The sequence below is a fragment of the Neolamprologus multifasciatus genome, chromosome 23 (genome assembly GCF_963576455.1).
Source record: "Neolamprologus multifasciatus chromosome 23, fNeoMul1.2, whole genome shotgun sequence".
NCBI classification, from domain to species: domain Eukaryota; kingdom Metazoa; phylum Chordata; class Actinopteri; order Cichliformes; family Cichlidae; genus Neolamprologus; species Neolamprologus multifasciatus.
Window position 1 is genome coordinate 8057106 of NC_140460.1, and position 26825 is coordinate 8083930.

The 26825-nt window shown below is 40.7% G+C and overlaps 1 protein-coding gene across 2 annotated transcripts; it reads right to left on the reverse strand.

Moving 5' to 3' along the window:
• Nucleotides 1–912: 912 nt before the first annotated feature.
• On the reverse strand, nucleotides 913–22069 carry LOC146490946 (uncharacterized). Of its 2 annotated transcripts, XR_014872278.1 has the most exons (3): nucleotides 21173–22069; nucleotides 16842–17051; nucleotides 913–6161 (listed from the first exon to the last, which is right to left on the reverse strand). XR_014872278.1 is itself a non-coding variant. In XM_085150591.1 (2 exons), the coding sequence occupies exon 2, from the start codon at nucleotides 8490–8492 to the stop codon at nucleotides 8094–8096; it is 399 nt and encodes a 132-aa protein (XP_085006717.1). In that variant the 5' UTR covers nucleotides 8493–17051; nucleotides 21173–22069; the 3' UTR covers nucleotides 6168–8093. The 2 variants fall into 2 exon arrangements, 1 of the variants encoding a protein (XP_085006717.1); XM_085150591.1 differs by lacking the exon at nucleotides 913–6161 and having other exon boundaries at nucleotides 6168–17051.
• Between the last annotated feature and the right edge of the window lie 4756 nt (nucleotides 22070–26825).

A 26825-nucleotide genomic window follows, 5' to 3' on the forward strand; every position in this document is an offset into this window, starting at 1 on the left:
ACCACCACCCCCTAACTACTAAACCACAGCTTACGTATCTGAGTTACAAGAAATAGTTCAACCACAAGGACAGGACACTTGCATATGCCCCCTGACGTGTGCAGATGCTACACGTAATAAAACAGAGTGAGTCAAACAGTGAAAGATAAAAGAGACACCATTTTCACTGCACATTCCCCATCCCTGCAGAAGACTTTAATTGAACACAGCTAAAGAAATCCTGAGGTGTGGTACAGGGTTGTAAACTGTCCACAGCCAAATGGGGGTTTGTTGTCTTTCTGAGGCCTCCAGAGCAACAAGATAATGTCTCCTCTGAGAGCCTGAACAATAACTGTCGATGAGTGTTTTATGGCCTCTCTGAGAGACAATGTCAATGATGTCTTTATTGCCTTCACATGTTGAACGACTTGATTTCTAAGTGAGAAAAAATAGTCTTATCCTCTGATGCCATAACTGCTGACAGGCTGACATATTATTAAGTAGACATACTTTCCAAATGTGAATTTTATTACCTTCTGTGTTTTGCTGTTAATACTTACCCTGCAACATGTATGTCAGGAGCAGTAGCATGATTGCTGTCAAATTGATAGGCATAATTATATAGTAGTAATTATTGTAAACAAATGAGAATGTACTTCGAGATAATTGTTATTTCAATTGTTTTCTTCCCCCCCCTAAAAGTTAAACCGCACTATTTCTTCCTGACACAAACAGGATGTTGTTAATTGCTCTGTTTGTGCTGGAACAATAGCATGTCTCGTCTCTTTTGTGCATTCTTCACACATTCTTCTCTCTGTGTACTTATGTGTGTATTGTTATTTTGCAACCCAACCCAGCTACATTTTAAAGCAAAACACGCATGTCTACACGAGACATTTCAGTTGGTTTTAGGAAAAATAACCGCCAATGTGCCATTTAAAAAAATTATTACTTAAAGCAGCGGTCCCCAACCTTTCGTGCGCCAATATTGGACTGGCCTCCAAGGTGTCGCGGATGAATACAACAAAATAAAAACCAGTACCGGCACCCAAAAAAGACTTATTCATAACGCACGGGAAAAGACCGAAACCGAGTTTACGATAAAAACGATTAAAAAAAATAACGATGAAAACCGATAAAAACCCTGAAAACCATATATTTCACACCCGAGCCTCAACTCTCGCGGCCCGGTACCAAACGACTCACGGACCGGAACCGGTCCATGGCCCGGTGGTTGGGCCTTAACTTAAAGTGATAAATGGTGTTGTGTTTATTATGTTGCTCTCTTTTTGCTTGTTTTCTCTTTTGTTTTTTCTTCTCTCAACAGGTGATCCAGGTGATTTTTAAGTGCCCTTTCTAACTGTCCCTCTTCCCCTCTGTTTTTCTATTTTCTTTCTTTCTTTCTTATCCCCCAGTCATGTCTGTCCCATCTCTAACAACTGAAAATAAAATAAAAATAAATACATAATAATAATAATAAAGGTCAATAAATTAAATTAAATCAAGAATTTAAGCAACTGGTCAGATTCCATATTATGATTACTCTGAATGTTTCACAAATCTAAAAATCACTGTTCATCAAGAAATTCTTACAAATCCAAACTGCCCATGGTTTTAAAAATAAACATTTTCTATAGACAGAGTAAAACCCAGCTGTTGCTGACGTCCCTTTACAGATGCGTCTTATCTTTGTTGTTGATGGGAAAATGATTTTTGGCTGTTTAAATTTTTTTTACAGAGCTTCAACTTGCTTGCTTATTACTAACTGTGTAATAGGCAAGTAATTTTATGGTAAGCAAGCCTGCAAAATGTTTGATTAATCTTGTCGCTCATCATATAGATAATGAGCAAGTCTGATGTTCTTTTATATACACAATGTGTCTTTAGGGACACCAGTAAATAAACTGGTTCTTATATAGCGCTGTTCTACTCTACCTGAGCACTCAAAGCATTTTATACAACTTGCCTCATTCACTCATTCATGCTTTTTCTACACAAGTGCTTTTTTTTGGTAACATTCACACACATTGAGGCTCCCGTACATGCACTGGAGAGCAACTTGGGGTTAGTATTATTGGCATTTGGCATGCAGATTGGAGCAGCCACCAACCTTGGGATTAGTAGATGACCTGCTCTGTAGAGAGCTACATCCCACCACTGATGGTTATAAAGATATTATTCTTGTCTGGAGAAAGAGTTGTCATTACTTTAAACAAGGGGATTTAGGCATCAGAACTAAATGACAACTAGCTGATTAAGTTTAGGAAATTATCATGACATGTAGGATTATCATGACTAACCCTACATGTTCAAAAATGACACCAAAAGGTATCCAGCATGTCTGAATGTGACCAAACATCCATATTTTGGTAGGCTGAACTGTACTGAGATGATTACTTATCATTCTGTGTTGTATTAGTTATTCAGTCGTGTGGATGCCACTTTACTGTGGCATGTCACTTTACTTTTTCAACTAGGAGGATGGAAACTTTGTGGTCGAGAGACTTATCTTCTTGTTGGACTCACTGAGCATTCTTTGAGGAGGTTCATTTCTGAACACGTATGTTTTTATTTGGGAAAGGGGGAAAAAAAGGGATTTTCCTGTCATCTTAAGCAGATTAAAAAGCATTCTATTTGAAAAGCAGCTTATCCCACAGGCAGTCTTTTTTACTGGAAGGTCAGTCGTTTGTATGTTTCCATGTAAAACTGTAGTAGTATCCAAAGCCTGACTACCTTATTTATGTCATCATCTAAAAGATTTAGCCATCATTAGGTGGCTTGTTTTCCACAGAAAAAACATTTAATTCCCAAGATGAAAATATTCTAGTCCACAAAAGCCAGGAATCACATCTGCAGTGTGTTGTTGTGCTGAACGAGTTACATGAACATCAGCTCTCTTACATGCACGCTGTTGTCTTTGCAGCGAAAAGAAAATAGAAACCAAGCCAAATCAACAAAGCAAAGAAGAGATGGTGTAAACAAGAGGAAGAAGAGCTAAACTAAGGGAGATAATTTGTTAAAACGATGGGATGTGTGGTAACAACTGTTCAAAGGATCTGAAGTTTCATGTTATGAAACTACAAAATTATTAAAACCTGGAAAATGTGCAGATTTATGAAGTGCGGCAGATTTCTCTCCCTTGATCTCCCGCCCTTGCTTTCCTCAAGGATGCAGATGGTATTCGAGACTGAAAACAGGCCACTCACGGGTTACACATTGTTATTTCTTCCTCCTGCCCTTCATCTACCTTCAGCGCTGGTCCTTTAACTCCTCCTCCTCCTCCTCCTCCTCCTTACTCCCACTTCTTGTCTTCCTGACATCTGGTTTCAATCTCTGTTGAGATTGCGAACGTAAGTGGTGCATCAACAGCAATCCCCTCTGTCTCCCTGTGACGTTGTGTTGCTCATTTCCCAGCAACCTTTAATGAAAGATTTGGTTAAGCAAGAATCTTGGGATGGATTGGGGGTTACAAACGTTTGTATCAGAATGTCATAAATAAAATGATGTTTTGTAAGAGTCCCCGCGGAGCGTGAAGAAAAGTTAAAGAAATAAAAACAAAATGAGTGGAGACAAACGGCAGGACACTGACCATGACCTTTAAAGAGAAAAGGTCAGAGATCACGATGGAAGATTATGTGTTAGAGCTCATGGGTTAACAGGTAGAGCAGAGAGCAGTGGGATAAAAGGTAAAGAGTTGTTTATGGCTGTTGCTGCTGAAGAGGGCAGAGAAAGGGCAGACCTACATTATCTGGTCGAAGTGGTCTGTCTGTCTGTCTTGGCTTCCTGCTGTGACCCAACTCCTCCCCTCAGGTCTCTGTCTATTATCTATTGTCTGTCACTTTTTCTGTCTCTGTCTGTGGCTGCCCTCAACTGTTTGGGTCCTCAACACCCATAAATATATATTTTTTAGCTTAGCATTCATTGTTGCTATTTTAACAGAATATTCAACAAAACATATAGCACAATACAGACGGTGTCTCATCCGGTGATAGAACCTTCTAGTGCTGCCCTTCCCTAAAGTGTTTTTGCAAGCAAGAGGCAGATTCAGAAAAGTAAAAGCAGCAGAGGACAACATAACATAATGAAGTGCCACCAACCTTGGGATTAGTAGATGACCTGCTCCGTCCTGAGCTACATCCCACCACTGACGGTTATAAAGGTATTATTCTTGTCAGGAAAAACAGTTGTCATTACTTTAAACAAGGGGATTTAGGCATCAGAACTAAATGACAACTAGCTGATTAAGTTTAGGAAATTATCATGACATGTAGGATTATCATGACTAACCCTACATGTTCAAAAATGACACCAAAAGGTATCCAGCATGTCTGAATGTGACCAAACATCCATATTTTGGTAGGCTGAACTGTACTGAGATGATTACTTATCATTCTGTGTTGTCTTTGTTATTCACTCATGTGGATGCTGCATGGACTTGGCACCCAATTCTTTGTGAGCTATGTCCCTTTACTTTTTCAACTAGGATGTCGAGAGACTTATATTCTTGTTGGACACAATGAGCATTCTTTGAGGAGGTTCATTTCTGAAAACATATGTTTTTATTTGGGAAAGGGGAAAAAATGGATTTTCCTGTCATCTTAAGCAGATTAAAACGCATTCTGTTTGAAAAGCAGCGGAGCAGCAGCAGGACAATATAACTTAATGAAGCAGTTTTCAAGTTTTGAACAGACGCCAATGTGTTGAATTTAATTTATTACAATAAATAATCCTCCTTTTAATATGTAGTAATATTCTGGGACACTAAAATTAGGCTAACACAAGTATATGTCAGACAAAGATTAACATTTTAAGTAAGGCAATATATCAGTAAAATCCAATAAAATTATATTTCTCAACTAGCTACATTGCTGTATGTGTCAAGTGGTCCTAATCTGGAGCTTTGTGTTTAATGACACTAGCACAACATTGAGTAAAGGCCAAATTTGTACCAACCGTCAGTGCCTGGTGCGAGCTGACGTGGCTGGGATGAAGGCATTACTGTTATTCAAACACTACTTCAATGATACATCAGTATAGGTTCTCAGAGAGGCCCAGATTATACAAGCAGAGATGTTGCATTAGCTTGAAAAGATGAGACATTCTGGAAAAAACCTTGTTTCAATTTCTTTGCTTGACTTCTAGTTTGATACAAGTCGTGTCTGAGTGGAGATACCTATTGTTCTGATGTTGTTGTTTCTATACCTGTTGGTGAATACTGCATAGTTCCCTTGGTGCCAGTGTTAAAATGGTGACTGTGCAGTTGGAGGGTGAGACGACGTATGAGTGACCACAAACGGGGCTGAACTTGTGTCTGAAAAAAACTGAACAGCAGCATTGTTCAGATGAACTTCCTTTGTAAGTCAAAAGTTGGAACTCATTCAGGGACCACAGCATAGAGAAAAAGTTTGAAGCCAAATAAATTGTCTGCGTCTCTCATTTCAACTCAAACTTTGACATGACCAAGCAGATGACTCGCTGAAATGCTGGAGACAGGAAAAACCCTCATTTTTTAACCTCTTATTGTGAACATATGTCTAGCATTTGTCACAAACCAAATCTCTTGAAAATTAGTTGAAAATTTCAACAGTACTGTGTAAAACTCTTGACCCACCTTTCATTTCTTTATATATTTCTTCTAAGCAGCAAGATTTTCTTGGAATATTTTTCTAAGTGGTCTTGAGCAACAGTTCTCCAGGCTTTCTGGAGTTTTCTTTGGACATTTTCTACTTCTTGAAAAAAAAAATTCCAGTGAAGTCCTTGTACCTAACCATTTTCAGATTTTTATTTTTCATTTTTTAGTGGTTAAGGCACTTAACACAGGCGGTTCTTCCCATTTATCTAACATAAATCTTCATTAAATAGAAAAGATTAAACAGTGTGACAGGCATAAAACAGTACTTTTGCACCAACAAGATGATTACCAACGAGATTTAAGCTGAAAGCTTGATATACTTTAGCATGACTTGCAATGTGTCCTTGAAAATTTTGAGAAAACTTAATGAGTGGAAGAAAAAAGAAATAGTTGCAGGCCAAACAAAAAAGAGAAGAAAGTCATGTCCTTACAAAAGAGTGACTAATCTACTTGACACAGGACCTGACATATGCATCTGGCTCTTCAGCTGATCCATCCATTGCTGAAGTCTCATCATCTCCCTTGAAGGATGGCTGTCAGGAAGCCATTCCTAATGAAGAGAAACGGGAAGAAATGACTGAGATTGTCAGATTACACAAGAACTGCACTTAAAATTTGAGACAACAGGACTGATCGAGTGATGAATCTAAATGTGAAATTTTTGTCATCAGTATTTACAGAAATGTTTAGAAGAGAGGTACAACAGTGAGCATCTATCTGCAAAACATAGCCGAGGTTCTGTAATTGTTTGGGGCTTGTGTTTCAGCCAGTGGTGTTGATGGAATTATGAACACAGAAATGTACTGTCAGATTTTTATCCATAGTGTAATACAATCTGGAAAGCATCTGATTGGCGAATGCTTCATTTTTCAGCACAACAATGATGGAAATAAGAAATTTAGGAAATAAGACGTGGACCCGAAAGTTAGAGAGAAAGAAGGGTGGATGCTTTTGCTAAGGATTGACAGAGAACAGCATGTGTCCATTTCGAGGAATCTGAAGGTTTATGCTGAGTGTGTCCAGGTTAGGGCCCAGATCCAGCTGGGTAACGTCCTGTTTCCTTTACCCCGTTTTGCAACAGCATTGGTCACCAACCCACAATCCTTCATTCACATACGGACACGTAGTTTCTATATGCAGGACTCAGTTGGAGCTCTCATGGCTCTTACATAAAGGAAGAGAAGCAAACGCAGAAGCACAGAGACACACAGAGAGACAGAAGCAGGGGCCTTGGAGCTGGGAAACGTAGCTCTGACAAGGAGAGCAGCTAAACTCAAGCAGAATCTGGGCCAAGCTCCCAGGAGAGAGTGTGTTTGATTTTTTTTTTTTTTTATATTTATTCACAGAAGCACCATTTATACAGCTTGACCGGCAAGGTGAAATATGAATGCGATCTGCAGTAAGTCTGTTGAATCTCATGGCTCAGGGTGATTTAAACACTGAATGTCACTGCCTTTTTCTTGCAGCTGCCATAAAACAAGATAGCAACAAACTGTCTGAGCAAAATGCTTCTCCAGACAAACTGTCTATTTAAATTGTGTAAATCATTTTGACATTTGTTTGTCTGACTGCCTGATGACAATTGTATTGTGAGACATTTAACCGTACTGCAAATCATTTACTTACTGTTCCTGTCAACTGAAGTATAACATATGGCAAACACATACTCCAGCAAAAGTATTTTTTAAGATAAAACATCTGTGATATTTCTCAACAGTTATCTTCTGTGATGTGAAAAAATATGTTCAAACAGGAGAGGATAACTTTTTCATATCTGAGGACATTTTTAAATGTTGAAACAGTGCTTGTAACATTTTTTATAATTTATTATTATATATATTAAAAATACATGGACTACACCCCTACATTTATCAAACCTTGAAATCCTGAAAATTATAATCAAGGTTTCCACATTAAGTTGACATGGTGGTTAGCACTGTCACTTCACGACAAGGAGTTCCTGGGTTGTCCCTGTGCCCCTGTGGGTTCTCTCTCAGTACTCTGGCTTCCACCCACAGCCCAAAGACATGCATTTTAGGTTGAGTGGTGATTCTTAATTGGCCCCTCTATTAGCCGTAAACAGATTGATGATCCATTGAGAGTATACCCATCCTCTCACCACAGACAGCTGGTACAGACTCCAGCCCTCCCTGTGACCCTGAATTGGATAAGTAGAAGGGGGGGAGGGGGGAGGGGTCTGCTTCTCTCCACCCCAGGGAAGAGGGTAACACTACCTGGGTCTGGGTGCAGTTTCCCCCTCCAGGGGCAAGGGTACCTAGACCTGGGGTATAGAGTATGCTTCTGGAGTGTGATTGTGTGTACAGTGTCTATTTATGTCTGTCTCCACGTCGGGTGAGTGCTGAGTAATTGCATATGAGAGCATGAGGGTGGGAATGGATGTTTGTATCTGTGTCTATATGTCAGGTCGGGTATCAGACGCCACCTCTCTGGGGACATCTCAGGCCCTTCAAGGTATGGAGGCCTATCTCCCTCCACCACTTCCCCTGCCAGTGGCAGACGTCCTCAGACATCGGTGCATTGGTGGTTCTTTGTGTCCGGGGATGGGCGTCCAGGTGCGCACCGGCTCACTCCTGGTGGCTGCTTGTCGGGGCCTGGAGCCTGGGGCTCGCTCGGGCCACTTCGGGGGTGGAGTGCCCTCGGCCTCTCGTCCTAGGGCTCGGTCACTCTGGCGCAGCTGGCTGCTGGCGGAGCTCACGGGCACGTCACTGCAACCCCCCTGGCTTCTGCTCCGCGGCTGCTGAGTGACCCCCCATCTGGGGCCCTCTTTCTGGGAGAGTGGCGCGGCTGCCCCTCCGTTGGTCTTCCTTGGTCTCTTGTGCTCTGAGGGCCTCTGGATGTCTAGAGCCTGGATCTCCTCCATACCTGCTTCATGCCCTGGAGGACGGGGCTATGGCCCCCCACACCCTCTAGCAGATCATTACATGAAGGAACCTTTTAAATACAAGCGTGTTCATGCTCACAGGTGTACACACGGGTGCTCACAGACACAAACTAAACCCTTTTTGGCTGCTACCTCAAAGCACACTGTGCGCTGTCAGTGTTACGTGCTGCACAATAATATTCAATATTTAGTATTTACTATTATATTCACATTGATCATCGCGATGATGTTGTTATTGCTCTCTTTTTTTGCTTGTTTTCTCTTTTTTCTTTCTTAACAGGTAATCCAGGTGATTGATATGTATTTTTTGTCTGTTTGTTTTGTTGGTTTTTGTTTTTTGCCCTTTATCACCGTTCCTCTTTCCCGCTGTTTTTCTTTCCCTCTTTCTTTCTCCCTTTTCTTTCCCCTAGTCATGTCTGTCCCGTGTGTAGCAAGTGAAAATAAAATAAAATAAACAATTTTTAAAAAAAAGGATAAGTAGAAGAAAATGGATGGAGATTGGGTTCCACATTAGGTGGCAATAATTCACAAGTAGAAGTCTTATTTTGTTTAAACTGCTGTGGGTCTTGTCTAGCGAAGTGGGTGGTGCCATCATGCTGTAAGACATTCAGAAAAAAGGAGGCTAAAAATACCTAAGATTTGGCCAAAAAATATGTCCTAAAATATAATAGAATAACTCTTTCCAATGTAAAGAAAATTATCTAAAAGTAGTGGAAATTTCAAATGACTGCCAATTTGTCCATGACTGGCATGCCCCCAAAAACATAAAAGCAGGCCTTTTGCAATGTAAAAAGAAATACAAATTCATCATCATGCAGGTAAAACCGCATCTGTTGGTGTCAAAGATCATGTGTCTGAAAGTGACACATTTGACCGGCATGGGAGGCATGCCAGGAAAAACCTTAGAGAGCATGAGAGCGAAACCAAAGTTTGACAATGAACATACAGCCAAAGATCCGGCTGTTTGGAAAAGTGAACTGTAGACAGATGAATCAAAGACAAAGGTTTTTGGCTGCAGTAACAGCATATATCTTTGTCTCAGGCAAAGGCAGACAATAACCTTTTCATACCAGCTGTGAAGCACAATGGTGGAAATGTGGTTTGGAGATGTTCCACTGTCTCAGGGACAATACTGCTTATAGTTATTGATCCAGCAATGAATTCGGTTAAACCACATTTTTCCACAGGCCCCGCATGAAAGATGATCAGATGTTGAGGCGTTTTTCTATGGACCTCGTTAAACTAGCTGTCTCTCTGTTAACATGTGGTGTCTGTGCTGTTTAATGATAAAAATCTAATGTCAGTCTCAGTAAATAACATCTTAAGCTCATCTTAAGTTCATTTAAACTGTATCTGATTATACAGTCATGTTAAAATGAAAGTACACCCTATTTCAGTCCTCTTGTTTTTGGGTATGAGGATATAATTTATCTGGTATTAGCAACCTCAGACACATGACATATTACACTGCGCCATTATTTATTTAACAAACACTGAGCCGAAATACAGAAGTACTTCGTACAAACTAAGTATACAATTGCTACCTTCATAGGAAGTAAGAAGGTATGTAGAAAGCAGACAGGTGCTAATAAGCATATGCACTTGACTAACTTTTCATAAGCTCGAACACCTCTACAAACACAGAGGGTTTGGAAGTTTGCTGGTCTGGAAGATTCAGGTGTGTGTTAACATGATGCCAAGGAGGAAAGCCACTGGCAATTAACTTTGGAAACTTTAGTTTCCCATCAATTTGGGAAGGGTAATAAGGCCATTTCCAAACATTCTATAGAGAGAATAATTATTCACAAGCAGAAAAAAAAAAAATTAAAGACAGTTGCTGGAATCTTCCCGGGGGTGCCTATCTCAGCAAATCCCCAAGGGTTTTGCTGGGAGGGCCGGTGTCCTGCAGGTTCTAGATGCATCCTTGATCCAACACAGCTGATTTAAATGACTAGATTACCTCCTCAACATGTCTTGAAGTTCTCCAGAAGCTGGTAATGAACTATTCATTTGATTCAGGTGTGTTGACCCAGGGTGATATCTAAAACCTGCAGGACACCGGCCCTTGAGGCTTGGAGTTCGACACCCCTGGTCTAGTCCAATCAGTTTTCTGCCAGCCTTCTTTAGGCCAATCAGCCTTCACTCTGCGTACTTTAAATCTCATTACCCATCTGTCATTCTTTCTTGGAGTCAGCACCGTACAACCACCTCCTCCCTATCACCGCCTCTCATCACTCAGGCTCCATTCAAGCCTCCATCTTCATCTCCACCGCCGGCATCTAGACTCCGGGTAATCCTGCCCTAATCTCTATCACCACTGAGATTCTGTTCTGCTGTTCTGGGCCATTGGGGTCTAACAACCAAATACCTCAAAATGAATTCTGTACATCATAACTCATGTCCAGTTTCTTCTAATGATCTCTCCTTATTGAACTGTGAGCAGTTGGTAAAGAGTTATGGTGAATGGTTGAGGTTTTGAGATTGTTTCGCAGCCACAGGACTTGGGCACCTTGCATTCACTGAATCGACCATTAGCTCCTCTGTATAACAAACAATACTAGAATCAAATGTGAACCATCTGTTTGACAGCTAAAGCGTGGCACAAACTACATCATGCAACAGAACAATGGCAGCGGTCGGTCCAGACCCGACTGAAACACTGTGGCAGAATCTTACAACAGACGACAGTGAACTGAAGCAACCTTGTAAACAAAGGTAGACCAAAATTCCTCCTCAGTGATGTGAGACCCTGATATATCCTTATATTTAAAACCATTCACACGCTTATAACATGATATCTAAACTCTTAGAGCTGAAAAGTGTGTGGTGCCATGTTTGCATGACTGTACTGGTATCATTTGCACAACCTAGCTTGTCTAGCTGCTCAACTAAAAACCGTAATGTTGACTGGGTAAACAACTGCCTTCTAACGTGGGACCTTTTCTCCAATTAAATACATGTAAATACATGCATTTCTACATGCATAAACATCAATCAAACTCCACCCGAACTTCAACTGCACCATTAAAAACAGGCCTGTGTCTGAACATGTCTTGCATGCGAGACGTTTTACACACAGCAGATAGGGTTCCTCGTTTGTGAGAACATCCACGACACATGAAACTACTTGGCTTCTAGTATTCGTACACTAAGTGTTTCCTGTCTGAATTGCGGGTTGCCACAGAGCAGCTGGAGAATGTGCGGACAGAAACTGAGGTTTACTTTTAATTGGGTCTGGTAATCCTTCTGTTTATGGCCTAATTATAGTAGGAGGAGCTGTCACTGCACATTCCTTTAAAACGTGTGAGGGTGTTGTGTAAGTTCACTCCACTGTAAATATTGCAGCATCAGTCTGTTTGTGTAATTAGACCATTAATAGCTGCTTGATGGTTCCTGTTGATATGAATACTCAAGAAAACACACACAACGGTTACTTGCCAAACCACTCAGACCGTAGATGAAACTAGCCGCTGTGTAAAGACCTCAAAAGTTCACCACCCTAGTGACCTAAGCGGCTCTGTTTAACAAGACATTTGCACTTTTATCCTCGGCAGAACTTGCACGCAATCAAACTATTTCTTAGAAACACTTTTATATTACTTACTTATTGTTTTTCTTTTTCTTTTATTACCAGTGTTTGAATAGTTTTGTTTCTTTTTGTTTCTGTTTGTTGCATGTGTTTGCGGTTCCCGTGTTTGTGGTGAAGACCAGAACTTTGTTACTTCTGACACTCAGAGCCTGGGAAAACCTCGCTCGTATTCACCCCTCCGCGTTTCTCTGGCTTCACTTACACTATGTCTTTTTGTGTTTTGTGAAGTTTGTGCTGCAATTTCCAAACAGTCTCTTCTCGCTGCTCCTTCTCTGAAACCTCCGAGACTAGCTCAGTGTTAAATTCGATCTGGCACAAGCAAGCTTTCCCAACACTGAAACTTAACTCAAGCACCCTCTCACGCCATTAAAGAGAAGTAGAGAAAGAAAGGATGAGATGGAGAGGGATAGAAATGTGGCTCTCCAGTTTCTGAGAAGTGTCCGTTGTTATTAATGATGAAGAGAAGATGGGCTCCACTGGGAGGTGGAGGAGGCTGGGCGCTGGGAGGGAGAGAAGGGTTTCTGATTGTGGTCTTATATACACACAGTCACGCAAATGTCATTTAGTTCCAATTTACTTAAAGCCATCTTACTAAAACACAACAATATAATAAACCTTGCAGGCCAAAGCGAGTGCACGTAATAAGGACCAGACGGGCAAATGAATACCATGAGATGAACTTGGAACTGAAACAACAGCAGTACGTTGTCTCCCTGTCCCATCCTCTGAACACTGGGGGGTAAAATGGGGTCAGAAAACTAAGGAAAGAAGTCACAGTAAGTTTTCCTAAAGGGCCTTGGCTAATATTATGACAAGAAAAATGCGAACAGAGTAAACACAGAAGTTTGAACTCACATAGTTTTACAGAACTTACTGTACGTCGAGGGAACTTTCCGGTCTGAAGAAGGCCATCTAAAAGATTCGAGGATGCAAGATTACCATAAATGTTTTCATCAGTTACGGTGACAAAACATTCACCAAGTTAGCCGGAATCATGATGCGTGTTTCAGTAACCGTCATTACGCTGATACATCTGACCCTTCAGTGTGTAAGAGTTCATCATCATCATGCCAGATTGCTTAGACTGAGACTAAACAGATACCCGGAGGAGTGCATCAGACAGACACATTTTCTTCAGCCAAGACAGAATTCCTGTTGCATGACTGGTGAATTTTATCCCAAACTTTGGGAAGTCCACACTTACATTGTGATCATCTCATGCAATTAATTATTACAGGCTTGCTTTTTGAAATAAAAGGCATAAAAAGAAATTCATTGTCTCGATTACAGAACAATAAAATAACAAGCGTAAGAATTGAAATCAAAACAAATCTAATAAATCAGTGACCTGATCTTCAAATCAGAAGAAAGCACAATAGCAGCTGTGGAACCTCACAGTTCATTTAATGTATTTTACAGTTTTATGCGCGTTACTATTTCATATTACTTCAGACTCATTTCACAACTGTAGATATTATTTTGATTATTTATGATACTTGATACAAAAAAACCCCCACCCACCAGTACATACGCAATATTTCAACCAATTATGGAGTAAAAGCAACAAATTTAAAAGATATAACTATGCAGACTTCATGATTTAACATATGTTAATTTAATTAGAATCAGCCCCATCTCACACAACAAAACTACAACTAACATATTATTGCTTCAGTTATAATGCTATGCAAGTGCCTTTCTGCATTGTAAGTAATTTTACTCCTAATGCTTTATTTATATTTTGCTGTTATTTTAAAGTGACATCATAATTCTTCATATTGACATAAGTACAGACCAAAGGATCACAAATGCCAGAATTCCGTTATTTATAGCCGCTCTAGCATTACATCTATAAACCTTTCTCTGTATTTTGTGTTTTGTAGGGAAAACGCTGCACTCGTTCTCTGACCTTGCCATTGGTGAGCAGTATCACACTACCAGGAAAACTCTGTGAAATCATTCATAGCCCAACCTTGCCAAAAGTGCTATACCATAGTGTGTTGTGATAGTCTAAGACAGGCAAACAGATATCATTTTATGGCTACATTTTTTCTTAGTCTTTTAAAGGGTCTACATCTTGGACTTCCACCTGCATATTTACTGTAAGGATATTTTAATGGTGGCTGAGGTTGTGGACATATGCAGAACTCATGATTTCACCCAGTAACAGCGCTTCATTGGTGTGCTTGGCTGTTTTCTAAATCAGTAAAGATGTTGAAAGTTCCAGAGGAGGCTGTGAGGTTTTTTTTTTATCCTTATCTGATTAAGTGAGAGTAAATCTCAGAGCCCCCCAAATAACTCATTCATGTGGATGAGTTATTGTGTCTAAATTGCTTCTGTGGTTTATGATTTGAGATAAGGGAAGGGGAGCCATGACCCACAGATTACTGTTTGGGATGAGCTGTGGTCAGCTCACTGTCAAAGCGTTTTTGTTTGGTAGGCCATTAGTTAAACTAAAGTTACCCTGTTTGACATTTACCCCTGTTTATCTATGACCTTTCACCTTCTCCGGATCAAATGTCACAGTTAGAATGTTAAACGGGAACTACACAACGTCTCCAAATTTTGGGATTTTATACAACTTTTCATGAGTTTCAACCGTTTGTGTAATTTAACATTAAAAAGATAGTAAAGGACAAAAAATGAAAAATGGAATCATTTGTCACAAATCATTAATGGAATAATTAATAACTAATGCAAGATCACGTTAAAAAGTTGATTAGTTGCGTTAGCAACTTTATTAGCAATTATGTTATCTGCCTTGCTGATTAAAGAATCAGTGTATTTAGCTACTAAAATGTCTGAATTATCTGAGTTCTACAGCTCAAGAATAAATGACGTTAAATCCGTTTTTTTTTATTTTGAAAGAAATAAAAACTGTTTTTGATGGGAAACAGCCAACATTTAATGCATGCAGTACATGCAGAGAGTAGTACATGCCTGTGTATGAACTCTTCAGTTTATAACCTTTATATCCAAGAACTGCCAACTCCGTGGTCCTGAGTTTTGAACCCTGACTTTCATATCTTTAGTATTCTGAAACAAGGAATTTGTCTCGTTGTCATGGTGCAAAAGCTGTGGTACAGAAAGCATAGCACACATTCTATGTATATTTTGTCAGTGCATGTAATATATACATCTCTATTTAAATATTCAGATATTCAATTATTTCTATTTTTGATGCTTGGTGTTTTAGTAGCCTAGTGTCTTCCTGTATCATGTCAAGTCTCTATTAGATTATGTCTGTTTGGTACTTCCTGTTGCTTTTGACAGTCATTTGAGTCTCGTATTTTGTTTTACTTCCACTGTTGTCTTTGATTCGTTCCAGCTGTTTTCTGTCATCCAGGTATTTCCACTCCTCCCCGATTGGCCTCCTGTCAGTATGTATATTTACTGTTTTGGACTTAAGTTGGACTTTATCAGCCAGATAATCTGCTGGCTTGCCGTTTCATCAAATAAGCCTCTGTAGTCTGAATTCATGTGCTTTACTCTTCACATTGCATTTCATGACAAGAACCTTTATTTTTATTGGTCAATTACTAATCCACAGCTAACCAAATCAATTGGATTATTTAATCATGACAACAGTTTTCAGTTATGCTACTTTGCACTACTATTTTTTTTCTTTTTTAATGAAGACCTGTTATACTTTCTACATAATAACTTTCATCAGGTAACAGGGCATGGCACTGGATCATGTGATTAATATTGAAAATAGAGCTCTGTTAGTCTAAATGGATATTCCATTAGCATCCTTGTTATTTATGAGAAATGGTTAAATCAATTATAACTGTCATTGGTAACATATTCAATCAATTTGAATATATCTTATGAACACAAATCTGTTTTTGTTTAAAAATCAAGGACATCCCTAAGTGATCCCAAGCTTTTGGGGAGTAGTTTATGTGAAATGAAACTTCTGTCATACTTTAACTTCTCTATCTTTAGAGTTTAAGTACATCAACATACTCCTATGTTAAAACTTTAATAGTTGCACTGTGGCTCATGTAGTCATTGTAATTTTAGCAGGGCTTGAGAAGTCCAAAGAACACCTCACAAAACAGACTTGGTCTAAATTTCACAAAAGAAGAAAATCTAAAACTGGCCTCCTGCCGAAGTCGTTTGTGCACAAATATACATGCATCAAACACCATCTAGCCTTGTACGGGTAAAATATGTGAGGTGTATTTTCAAAGGTGAGTGATAATTTATCAGAAACACATGCCAAGCTTTTCAGCTGCACGCTCTGCTCCCAGTTCTGTGCCTCATTTATTCGTACCTCTTTGCTCTCTCTCACTTCTTCTTTATCTGCACGGCTGCCAAACTGTGAAGAAATTACGTTTTCATTTCTAGCATCCCCCTCCTTTAGTTTCCCCCTCTCAGTCATGGGACTGCAAGGCCTGCATGGTAAGTCTATACTTCCAATTGCTCCACACTGCCTATGTGTAACTTAATAAAAAAAAAGAAAAGAAATTCAGACCTGAGGTGTGTTCTGACCATAACGATCCACTCAATAAGCCAACAACTGCTCCTTCTTAGCATTCTCCTCCATCCTATCGCTCTATAAATCCCTGTTTCCCGAAGTCCTGCCCTTTGTTATCTTCCGGTAAATCAAAAACACATCCCGTTTCAATTTTAAAGTGATTTCGTGGATGAAATGGTAAAACACATTCAGTCTCTGGAGCAGATACTCTTGGTCAAAAAAAAGACCATTTGTGTATTTTGCTGTACAGCGTTACCTGTCTGTGACTTTGATTGCATGGAGGAAAAAGGCAATAAAAGTTGGTGCTGCTAGATGATCACAGGATCAGGGAGCGAGGTGATGAGGGATACATAAGTCGAGGTGGCAGAGGGGTTGTTTTTCACCACCTCTCCCTCGTCTGGCCTTCTCTCCGGTGCTCAGCGGGAATATTACACACCCCGTCTACTGATCCACATATTACACATTCCTGTGTGAATAAAGAGAAGGGGCAGATGGAAAAGGAGGGCAAAGACAAGGACAAGGAGAGGGAGATTTTACACAGATGGGTGGGCATCAGAAGCAGGGAAAGAATGATACTGGCATGCCACGCATGGGAACATATAATTCAACCAAAAGAATGACAAGTTAACATCAAAACTGACACACACTTGCTGATAAACAGCTGTTTTGACCTGGACATATCTCCTCATCAATGAGAAAGTTCAAATGTCACACATAAGCATGAATATGGACTCTAGACTCTGAGATATGAACACATGTTCATATCGCATCAGGTTTATTCAGGCAGTTCAATTAGAACCTCTGGCGTCTTGTGTCAGGATGAGCTATTTTTGTTGTGTTCCTGGAGATGCTCTTGAGCAGTATGATGGGAAGTATTGTCCTTCTGCAATGCAGGACTGCTATCGGGGTGTGTTTGGTCTGCAGTGGCGCTTAGGTGGGTGGTATGTATGACAATAACATGAACACCAGGATCCCTAAGATTTGGTGCACCTGTTAGTGACTTTAAAGTTGTGGACTATCCTGTACATTAGGCTGGTTATAGTGTATGGTAATGAGGAAACATTATTTTTTTATTAGAAACAACCATACCTGTCCCCTCACTAAAGCAAACTGTTCATTAAAGCCAGTGGTGGCTTAGCACAGCACAGAGAGAAACAGGAGGAAACTGCTTATCTTCAGACTTTCTTTCACTTTCAGCTGTATTGCTTTTTGCACCATTTTATCCGCTGTAAAAACCCTGCTAGCTTACAAAAAAGGATGGATACTTGAGGGTGCATGGGAGTTTGTCCAACCAGTCTACATTTTTTTTTGGACTTGGAGAAGGCATTCGACCGTGTCCCTTGGGTCCTGTGGGGGGTGCTCTGGGAGTATGGGTTGTCTGGCCCATTGCTACGGGCCATTCAGTCCTTATACAACCGTTGCAAGAGCTCGGTCCGCATAGCTGGCAATAAGTCGGACTCGTTCCTGCTGGGTGATGGGCTCCGCCAGGGCTGCCCTTTGTTACCAATTCTGTTCACAATTTTTATGGACAGAATTTATAGGCGTAGCAAAGTGGCGGAAGGCTTTCACTTGGGTGGTCTCAGGATCTCATCTCTGCTTTTTGCGGATGATGTGGTTCTGTTGGCTTCATCGGGTGATGGCCTCCAGCTCGCCTTGGAATGGTTCACAGCTGAGTGTGAAGCGGTGGGAATGAGAATCAGCACCTCCAAATCAGAGGCAATGGTCCTCAGCCGGAAAAGGGTGGAGTGCCCACTCCAGGTCAGGGACGAGTTCCTGCCCCAAGTGGAGGAGTTTAAGTATCTCTGGGTCTTGTTCACGAGTGATGGGAGAAGGGAGTGGGAGATCGACAGACGGATTGGTGCGGACGCTGTACCGGTCCGTTGTGGTGAAGAGAGAGCTGAGTGTAAAAGGGAAGCTCTCAATTTACCGGTCGATCTACGCCCCTACCCTCACCTATGGTCACGAGCTGTGGGTAGTGACCAAAAGAATGAGATCGCGAATACAAGCGGCGGAAATGCTCCTCCACATCGAAAGGAGCCAGTTGAGGTGGTTCGGGCATCTGACAAGGATGCCTCCTGGGCGCCTCCCGGGTGAGGTTTTCCGGGCATGTCCCACCGGGAGGAGGCCCCGGGGCAGACCCAGAACATGCTAGAGAGATTATATCTCTCGGCTGGCCTGGGTTGGAGCAGGTGGCTGGGGAGAGGGAGGTCTGGGCTTCTCTGCTTGGGCTGCTGCCCCCGCGACCTGGCCCCGGATCAGCAGGAGAATATGGATGGATGGATGGATGGATGGACTCAAAGTGGTGTGAGAATGCAACCTCTCAAAATCTCTATGAAAATCTATTATATTGTCAAGATCCTTTTCTCTCTCTCTCTCTTTTTTTTTAAATTAGCTGGCAAAGGTTCAGTATGCAGCATGTCGAAGTTCACTTCCCACCCCCTGTTTCAAGACCATGACCACGAAGCAAGATTGAGAATTCCAGTCCAGTTATTATTTATGAAGAAACTGCTCCTTAGTCAAGGAGGAAAATTACCTTGTAGAAATTAAAAATATTATGAAAAATATGGGAAGGCAAGAGCGACTGTATGAGTGATGGAGAGAGGATACAGGGGAGTGTGAGATAAGTTCAGAAAATGGCGAGGGCAGATAAAGGTGTTGAGGAAACATCGTCCTCCCTCGACAGACTATGCACTGGAGATCAAAAGGGCATCAGTGGGAGTGATAGCGAGACGGCAGTCTATCTGCAGCCCTGCAATCATGAAGATATTTCATTAGAGATACTGAATGCAGATGTCAGAGTCAAGGGGAAAGACAACAGAGACGGACAGGAGGATAAATGAAAAGAAAATCTTAATCTGACCTGTGAACCCTCCTCTAGCAGAGCACAAGGGTGCTGTCAGGAAAAAGGAGCTCTGTGTGCGTCACACTTTACACAAAAGGCCTTCACTCAGCTCATCCACTCAGCTTATCTCCTCTCTTACTAAACGATCCCATTTCCACAGGAAAAGAGTGAGGCTGAGAAGGAGAAAGATGTGGGGTGTGGTGACCGCTGTGAACTAACAAAACTTTAACACCGGTAGTTTTCTGAGTGTTAGCTTGAGCCACAGCGGGTGAACAAAAACAGAGGGGTGGAAAACTGTAAAGATAAACGAAGAAGTGAAAAAGATTTCAATACAGCTGAATGCGAAAAGAAGTAGACGTTAACCAGTTAAGACAGTTCCGTGCATGCTTACATCCACGAGTGGGATGATATTAAGGACTGCTGCAGAGCTAAGAATCATGAGGCTATGTGGGTGGAGGTGGAAAAATGAATAGATGGCACAAAGCGAGAGATAATCTCATTCTGAGGGGGTGGGATGCACATTAATGCTTCCTGTTCCTGTTCACATTCTAAATAGTTATACCACAACTGGATTAAGGAACAAATTAGGGACTGTATGTGATTCTAGCTTCATGAAATTCTAGTTTTAGGTCACAACAAACCATAAAATGGATATAAATATGAAGAGAAAATGAGAAGCACAGTTTTCTTTTCTTGGTTGGAGAGGTCTGCTCACAACATCCGACCACTTTATATTTTTGGATTGGGCACTCAACCCGGGATAAAGACCATCACGCTATCTTCCTGTCTGGAACTTCCTGTTTCCTGTGTTCTAGGAAATGAAATACATATGTGTTATATTTATCCATCGGAGAATGTCTATTAGAGTGATAGCTAAAATATGGTTTGGATCTAAAAGTTTAATCCTCATGCTTCAGGCTAATAGCTGCACAACAGTCAACATTTCTTGATCTCACACATGCTCTTCGCGTCACTACTTCCCTTTGACTCCGTAGTTTGACACGTGTATGTATTAATAACAGGCTCTTTAACCCTGGCACATTCTCTCCATCTACTCTCTTACTTTGATCTATGTGTGACAGCCACACATAAATAGAGGTGTCGGCTCAGGTTGCTTAACAGAGATGGAATTTCCACTGGCAGGTGTGTTTAGGTGTGTTTTGAAATGCACCAACTCTGCAAAGGTCTAAAACTACACAAAGCTCTCCTGCATTTAATTGTTTAAATTGAAGCTGCCAAAATCAATACTATTTATTTAACAGTGGCTCACAGTTGCTATATGTAGATCAGAAATGCTGCTTTTTTTTGACAGAAGCCTTGAAGCTTTGAATTTGGTATTCTGGCCATTTACACCCTGTTTTATTTTTGTTTTTAAAACTGACTTTGTTGGATGTTTGGATGGCTGGATAACACTGGGGAATTTTTAGGTAATGTAGCATTCTAGCCTGACTTTATTCAGACGATGCACTCAATGATCATTACAGATGGACCATGGTGGGGTGTTCCAACCCATTTATTCACAAGTTACCATAGACACATCGTAAAAGCTGTAAACATGACATAAAACAAAATAAACAGTCACTTGATAGATTGATTCACGTTTCCGTTATGCTAATTAATTCACAGAAAAGGCACAGGAGGTGCTAGCATCAGCCTGCTAGATCACTCATAAACTTATTAACAATCAAGTAATACATTTACAAATTGTCCGAAATGTAAACAACAAGTACAACAAACAAACATACCTGTTCGCCTTCCAGCTAGATGCTAATTTAAAGATGGATGGAAAACGGTAACTTTCTCATTAACCGTTTCTATGATAAGCAGTAGCAGTACGATCTTCCTTCCCGGAAATTGCCCGTTCCGAATTTCAAAATAAGAGTCTAATCTATATTATAAGGTATAATTCGTTCAGGGATTTAACTGTTTGAAAAATATCAATAAGATAAATAATTTGGGTCATTTACAGGTAACACTGGCACTAATCAGTAGACTTGGTTAACAAGGCCAAATAATAATTTATTGACATATTAAATGGGATGGTCACTTTAAAGTAAAATCAGCCTAATGGATAAACTGAACAGGATGCTGGACATTTTAAAACAACACATCATGGCCTCAGTTTGTTGTTGCAGTTCCAGACTTACCTGCTCTTTGTCTCCTCCTGGGCATGCTCCAAGGAGGATCCAGGCAGGCATAACTGCTTCCCATCTCCAGCCAGTGGCAGTATTTAAAACTGTCTCTCATCACCACTTGCCATCTGATTTTTAACCTTCTTCATGTGGTAGTGTTGTTCAGACTGCTTACAGTTCAGATTTATTTTTCAGCATGTCCTGTAACCTTGTACCTGCACTTACATGCTTTTCTCCTTCTACTCCTCTGTATCTGGTTTGGCGAACCTTCGGTGTTGAAACACTAACCTGCTGGTCTCAAGCCCACACAGTTGGGGGTTACATCAGGAAGGACATCTGGTGTAAAATGTTTGTCAAAAACAAACATGTGGATCACTGAGAATGACAGAGGACAAGAAAACTTGGTGGTGAAATAGGAAGTACAAGAAAGTCTTTAAAGAAAGAGGTTAGCAAAGACAGAAGTACTTGGAGGCTTGGAAGGAGAAAAGGATTTGTATTGATTGACTAAACAGAGAGCACTTTCTTAAAGAAAGAGCACTACAGATACAATGTTTGCTTTGTGAGTGTGTTTGTAGCTCTAGAGAAAGCATATAACAGGGTGCCAAGAAAAGAAGCTGGTACTGTATGAGGAAGGATGGAGAGAGTGGAGACAGGTATCATTTGTGACAGAAGGATAGCAGCAAGATTGAAAGGGAGGGTTTACAAGATGGTGGTGACACTTGCTATGATGTATGGTTGAGCTGAAGATCCTCATTGTGAGTGAACAGGATGGACAAGATCAGAAAAGAGTACATCACAGGGACAGCCGAGGTATACTGGTTTAGAGACAAAGTTAGAGAGGTAGGACGGAGGTTTGGACAGATAGTGGATATTTTGGGGAAAGGATGTTGAATATAGCTGTCAGGGAAGAGAAAAAGAATCAGATCATAGAAGAAGGTGGTCCAAACAAGCAATAAAAATCAATTTATACAAGTGTGGTATTTTAACATTTTTGTCATTTGCCTCGTTTGCCTCTCACAGTTCTCATGATATCAACACTGGTTTTGGGGGACACCATGTTTTATGGTCCTAAATTAAGGCCTCGGCATTAAGGGGTGCAGGGTTTTTGAGGGATGGACCCAGATTAAAGCAGTCACAGAGCTGAGTGTTAAAGATGAGTTAGGATAATCAGTTTGAGTGCGGTGGCTAATAGGCTCATGAATCCAAAACTGTCAGTGTAAAGACCTCTGGTTGATTGGGAAAAGGGGAACCACATGCTATAAACACAACTCAAACCCCAAACCAAGAGTCTGCAATCATACAAGAATACAGAATGAATGTGCAGGCTTGAAATTACATACCCACACCCACAACGTGACTCACATATACTTTACATGCAAACACATCAGCAGTGTTGGGAAGGTTACTTTTTAAATGTATTCCATTACAGAATACAGAATACATGCCCCAAAATGTATTCTGTAACGTATTCCGTTACGTTACTCAATGAGAGTAACGTATTCTGAATACTTTGGATTACTTAATATATTATCATGCTGTTTACAACTACATGAATGTATTACTGTTACTGAAGGTCCGCGGCTCCGAACCGTAGTAAAGGGACCTCTGGCTAATATGTCGGGTTCGTGTTGGGCTCGTAGCTGAAAACTAGCTTTACTTTGTTGTCTGGGTCAACTTTGCTAGCGAGAGACAGAGAGAGGCGTTGAAAGGCTGCTCCAACGGAACTTATTGTTTTTGGAGGAAAACACGAACACAGCGTACAGTCGAGTCTTAATAGCGTACTTACAACTGGGCTCCTCAGGCACTCTTCTTGGCTGCAGTGGTTATTATTATTTACATGCTTCCAGCTCCCGTTTTTGCTCGATGACAGCTGTACTTTTCCTTTTTCTCCCTCCCTCGCTCACAGACACATAACGGGTATGGCAGTCGATTCTCCCTGCAGCACGGACTACACTGCCTATGATGCTACATTCTTTAGAGCTATACCTGTAGCATTCTGCCTATTAGCTTAGCACAACAACAACAAAAAGGCCTCTCGGCCTCTCTCACCCAGGAAACACGCAGAGAGAGAGTGTCCCCCTGTAACCATGGCAACCGTAACGCTGCCGCCTGGAACAACAGAACATAGCTGTCAAACAAAACCCAATCAGGCCTGACCCGCCACAATATGAAACAGGAAAGCACTGTGTAATTCATTTTTTTCAACAAAGTAACTGTATTCTAAATACCACCTTTTTAAACGGTAACTGTAACGGAATACAGTTACTCATATTTTGTATTTTAAATACGTAACGGCGGTACATGTATTCCGTTACTCTCCAACACTGCACATCAGACATGCTAGAACTGCATATGCACACATATAGAGGCTACAAATGTGCTTCCAATGCATTCTTTAAAAGTGAACTGCTCATAGTTGTTGGCCGGATTCTTACTCCTACAAACAGATGTATGCCCCATCCTGGCCTCCATTCGCAAACCATAAGGAGTCCAGAGGAGACAGAACAGAGCTTAAGAACATCTAAGAACCCTGAATTGAGTTGGACATTTGCTTATAAAACACAAACAACACCATGAGTGGATCTGAAGAAATCCCAGTTGGCTTATGTGACAAAGTTCAATCCCAGTTCTCTGAGCTTTACACAGAGACAAAAAAAAGGAGGAGTGGGTGGGTTAGGGAAATTATAATAAATGTGGCAGTAATTTAGATTCCTCACAGTGTTGTCAGATACGCCACAAAACACTTCCAGCTTTACAGAATATGTTATTTACAACATTCAAATATTTTCAATGTGTCCTTTGTGAGAGGTAGACTAGACTAGGTAGGTTTGTTATTATTTGTTTGTTATTTGTTATATCATTCAGTAATATCCCATCACTTATTAATGTTTCCTTTAAAAGCTTAGTTTGATGATATTGTAAGTCAACCACTGTACTATCTTTTTTAAATCTTCTATTGAGCACTGGCCTAATAAATAACTGCACTGCAAGGCCAGAACACCCCATCTAGTGGATGGCATCATAAATACACCAGGCAAGACGCTCAGTATCTTCTGAATGGCAGCTAATTAGGACAAGGGGAAATTCAACTGTTCAATAAGATCTAAGAAACAGCTTTTAAAGTGTTCTGGTATATCCTGAACCAAGTTAATGGAAGGCATGTCTTTCTGAGCCTGCCATTAAGACTAATGGGAAAATAAAGTCAGCAAACTCAGCACTTTGTGTTGGAGGACAGAATGCAGCAGGATGTATACATTCTACATTGGGCAAATGTAAAGAAGGAGAGAAAGCTGTAGAGGCATGATTGCTATAAAAGGCTGGAGAGGTTCCGGTAAGACTCCTGTGGTATGGCAGCTATCATTTGCGCAGCAAACACCTCTCTGTAATATCATCCACCTGACCCTGCTGGAAGCATCCTAAGCAGATTCATTTCTCTGGTCTGTCTCCCACTATCTGCTAAATCCTTCACCTCATGAACTCCACTCAGACACACTTCCACTTCTAGTTTCCCACCTGCAGGGCAGACACACTGTCGCTCCAAGTGCGCAAACACATGGCCAGTCAGTGGGGTGAAAGTTTGCTCTTCTCTTTTTGTTAGTGAGGGGGTGCATGGGAAGGTTCTTTCAGGAACAATAGACTCATAGACAGGGTTATTTATAGAGAGGAGGGGACATAGTCCTGGGATGACCAGTGAAGGCAGTTGCATAGTTCCCGGCACTGTGAGAAGGTTTGATGGCTGTGCCAGTTGACTGGCGGGGGTACATCCTCTTTCTCTTCCTTGATGGCTGTCAGCTTCCTCTTCGTGTCTCCTGTAGTTTTAGTTTTTCCTGCCAGCGGGTGCTGTGACTCATTTTGGATGTGTGGTTTTCTTACATCTGTAGCTGCCACATAAATCATTTGTTGTCTGGGATATAGCTTTGCATTCGTCCATGTGCATCCGTGAGCATACATGACTTTTCCATGTTTATTCAGAGCTTGCAGGCTGAAGAACTGGATTATCCTCTGTGGATTGTCGACAATGGCACATATTGATGGAGCTACTAACAAGAACATATTTTGTTTTCTCTTATATGCAACCTAATGAATAAAAGTTATCATTATGAATATATAAAGTCAAGAATGCTCCAGTGGTCTTTTAAGCTTGTTGCAAATAGTCAAAGATTTAGGCTTGATGCAGACCAGAGACAGGAATCCACGCATACCTTTAGAGGCATGCCTAGCAATGGTCATTTTTAACCGTACATATTTTTTGATATTACATCACTTTTTTTCCCATATACTCATACTTTTATTTACATACCTCCAGCTTATCAGTTTCCTCTTTCTCCACAAGTCGTCTTACATAAGGTGCTGTACTTGTTTAAGCTTATGCTGATATTGAAGTGTTAGCTCTTACTGGAAATGTTAAAACAAAAAACATGTGTTGTGTTTAATTGGTGAATCATATGCCACTGGCAAGATGTGAGCATTCAAAGTAAGAAGCAAACAATTGGCAGATGTTGAAAAAGACTTTGTTTCTGGCTGGTCTTTCATCTGGTCGGTGTGATCTTTGCTCCTCTTATAGACTACATCTACATTACGCATAATTTAGTGCAAGCCAGAATGATTCTTTGTAAAGATAAAACAATCCAGTTAGAAGTTCTGGTTAAAAGCAATGCTGTCTATAAAGTCAAAATGCATTAGCACATTAGCAAAACATTTGGATGAATTCCTTTGCCTTTAATGAACATATCAAAATATTCTGGAATGTCTCGGTTCAAACTCTTGCCTTAGAGTTTTGCCATACAGTTTATTAAATCTTATCCAAATTCATCTTAATAGTGAGAGTGAAAAAAAAAAGGTATTGCAGGATCTCAAAAAAGGGAAGCTGGGAAAATTTATTACCATGCAATCGGGTGCTTTCATGGTTTGCCAGCACTGAGGCTAAACTCTTTCCATTTCTCTTAGACAGAAAGGCTGGTCGGGAGGAGGAGAAAGAGTGAGCTTTATATGATTTGTGACCGAGGGCCTCAAAGAGAAAGTATGTGCATTAGGTCACACCATGGTCACCTGCTACATTTCTCTCAGCCTTTACCTTCTGGCAATCTGATATATACAGTACTGTAAATGATATACACCAGAAACACAGAGGCTTCATGTAAGAAAGGCTCAAAACTGTGCAGTTTATTGTGCATTTTATATCTTCAGTGTCCTGATGGACGACACAGAGGTGGGTGGTCATTCTGTGGGAGTGTGGCATGTCCCCATGTTTACTACTTGGAATATA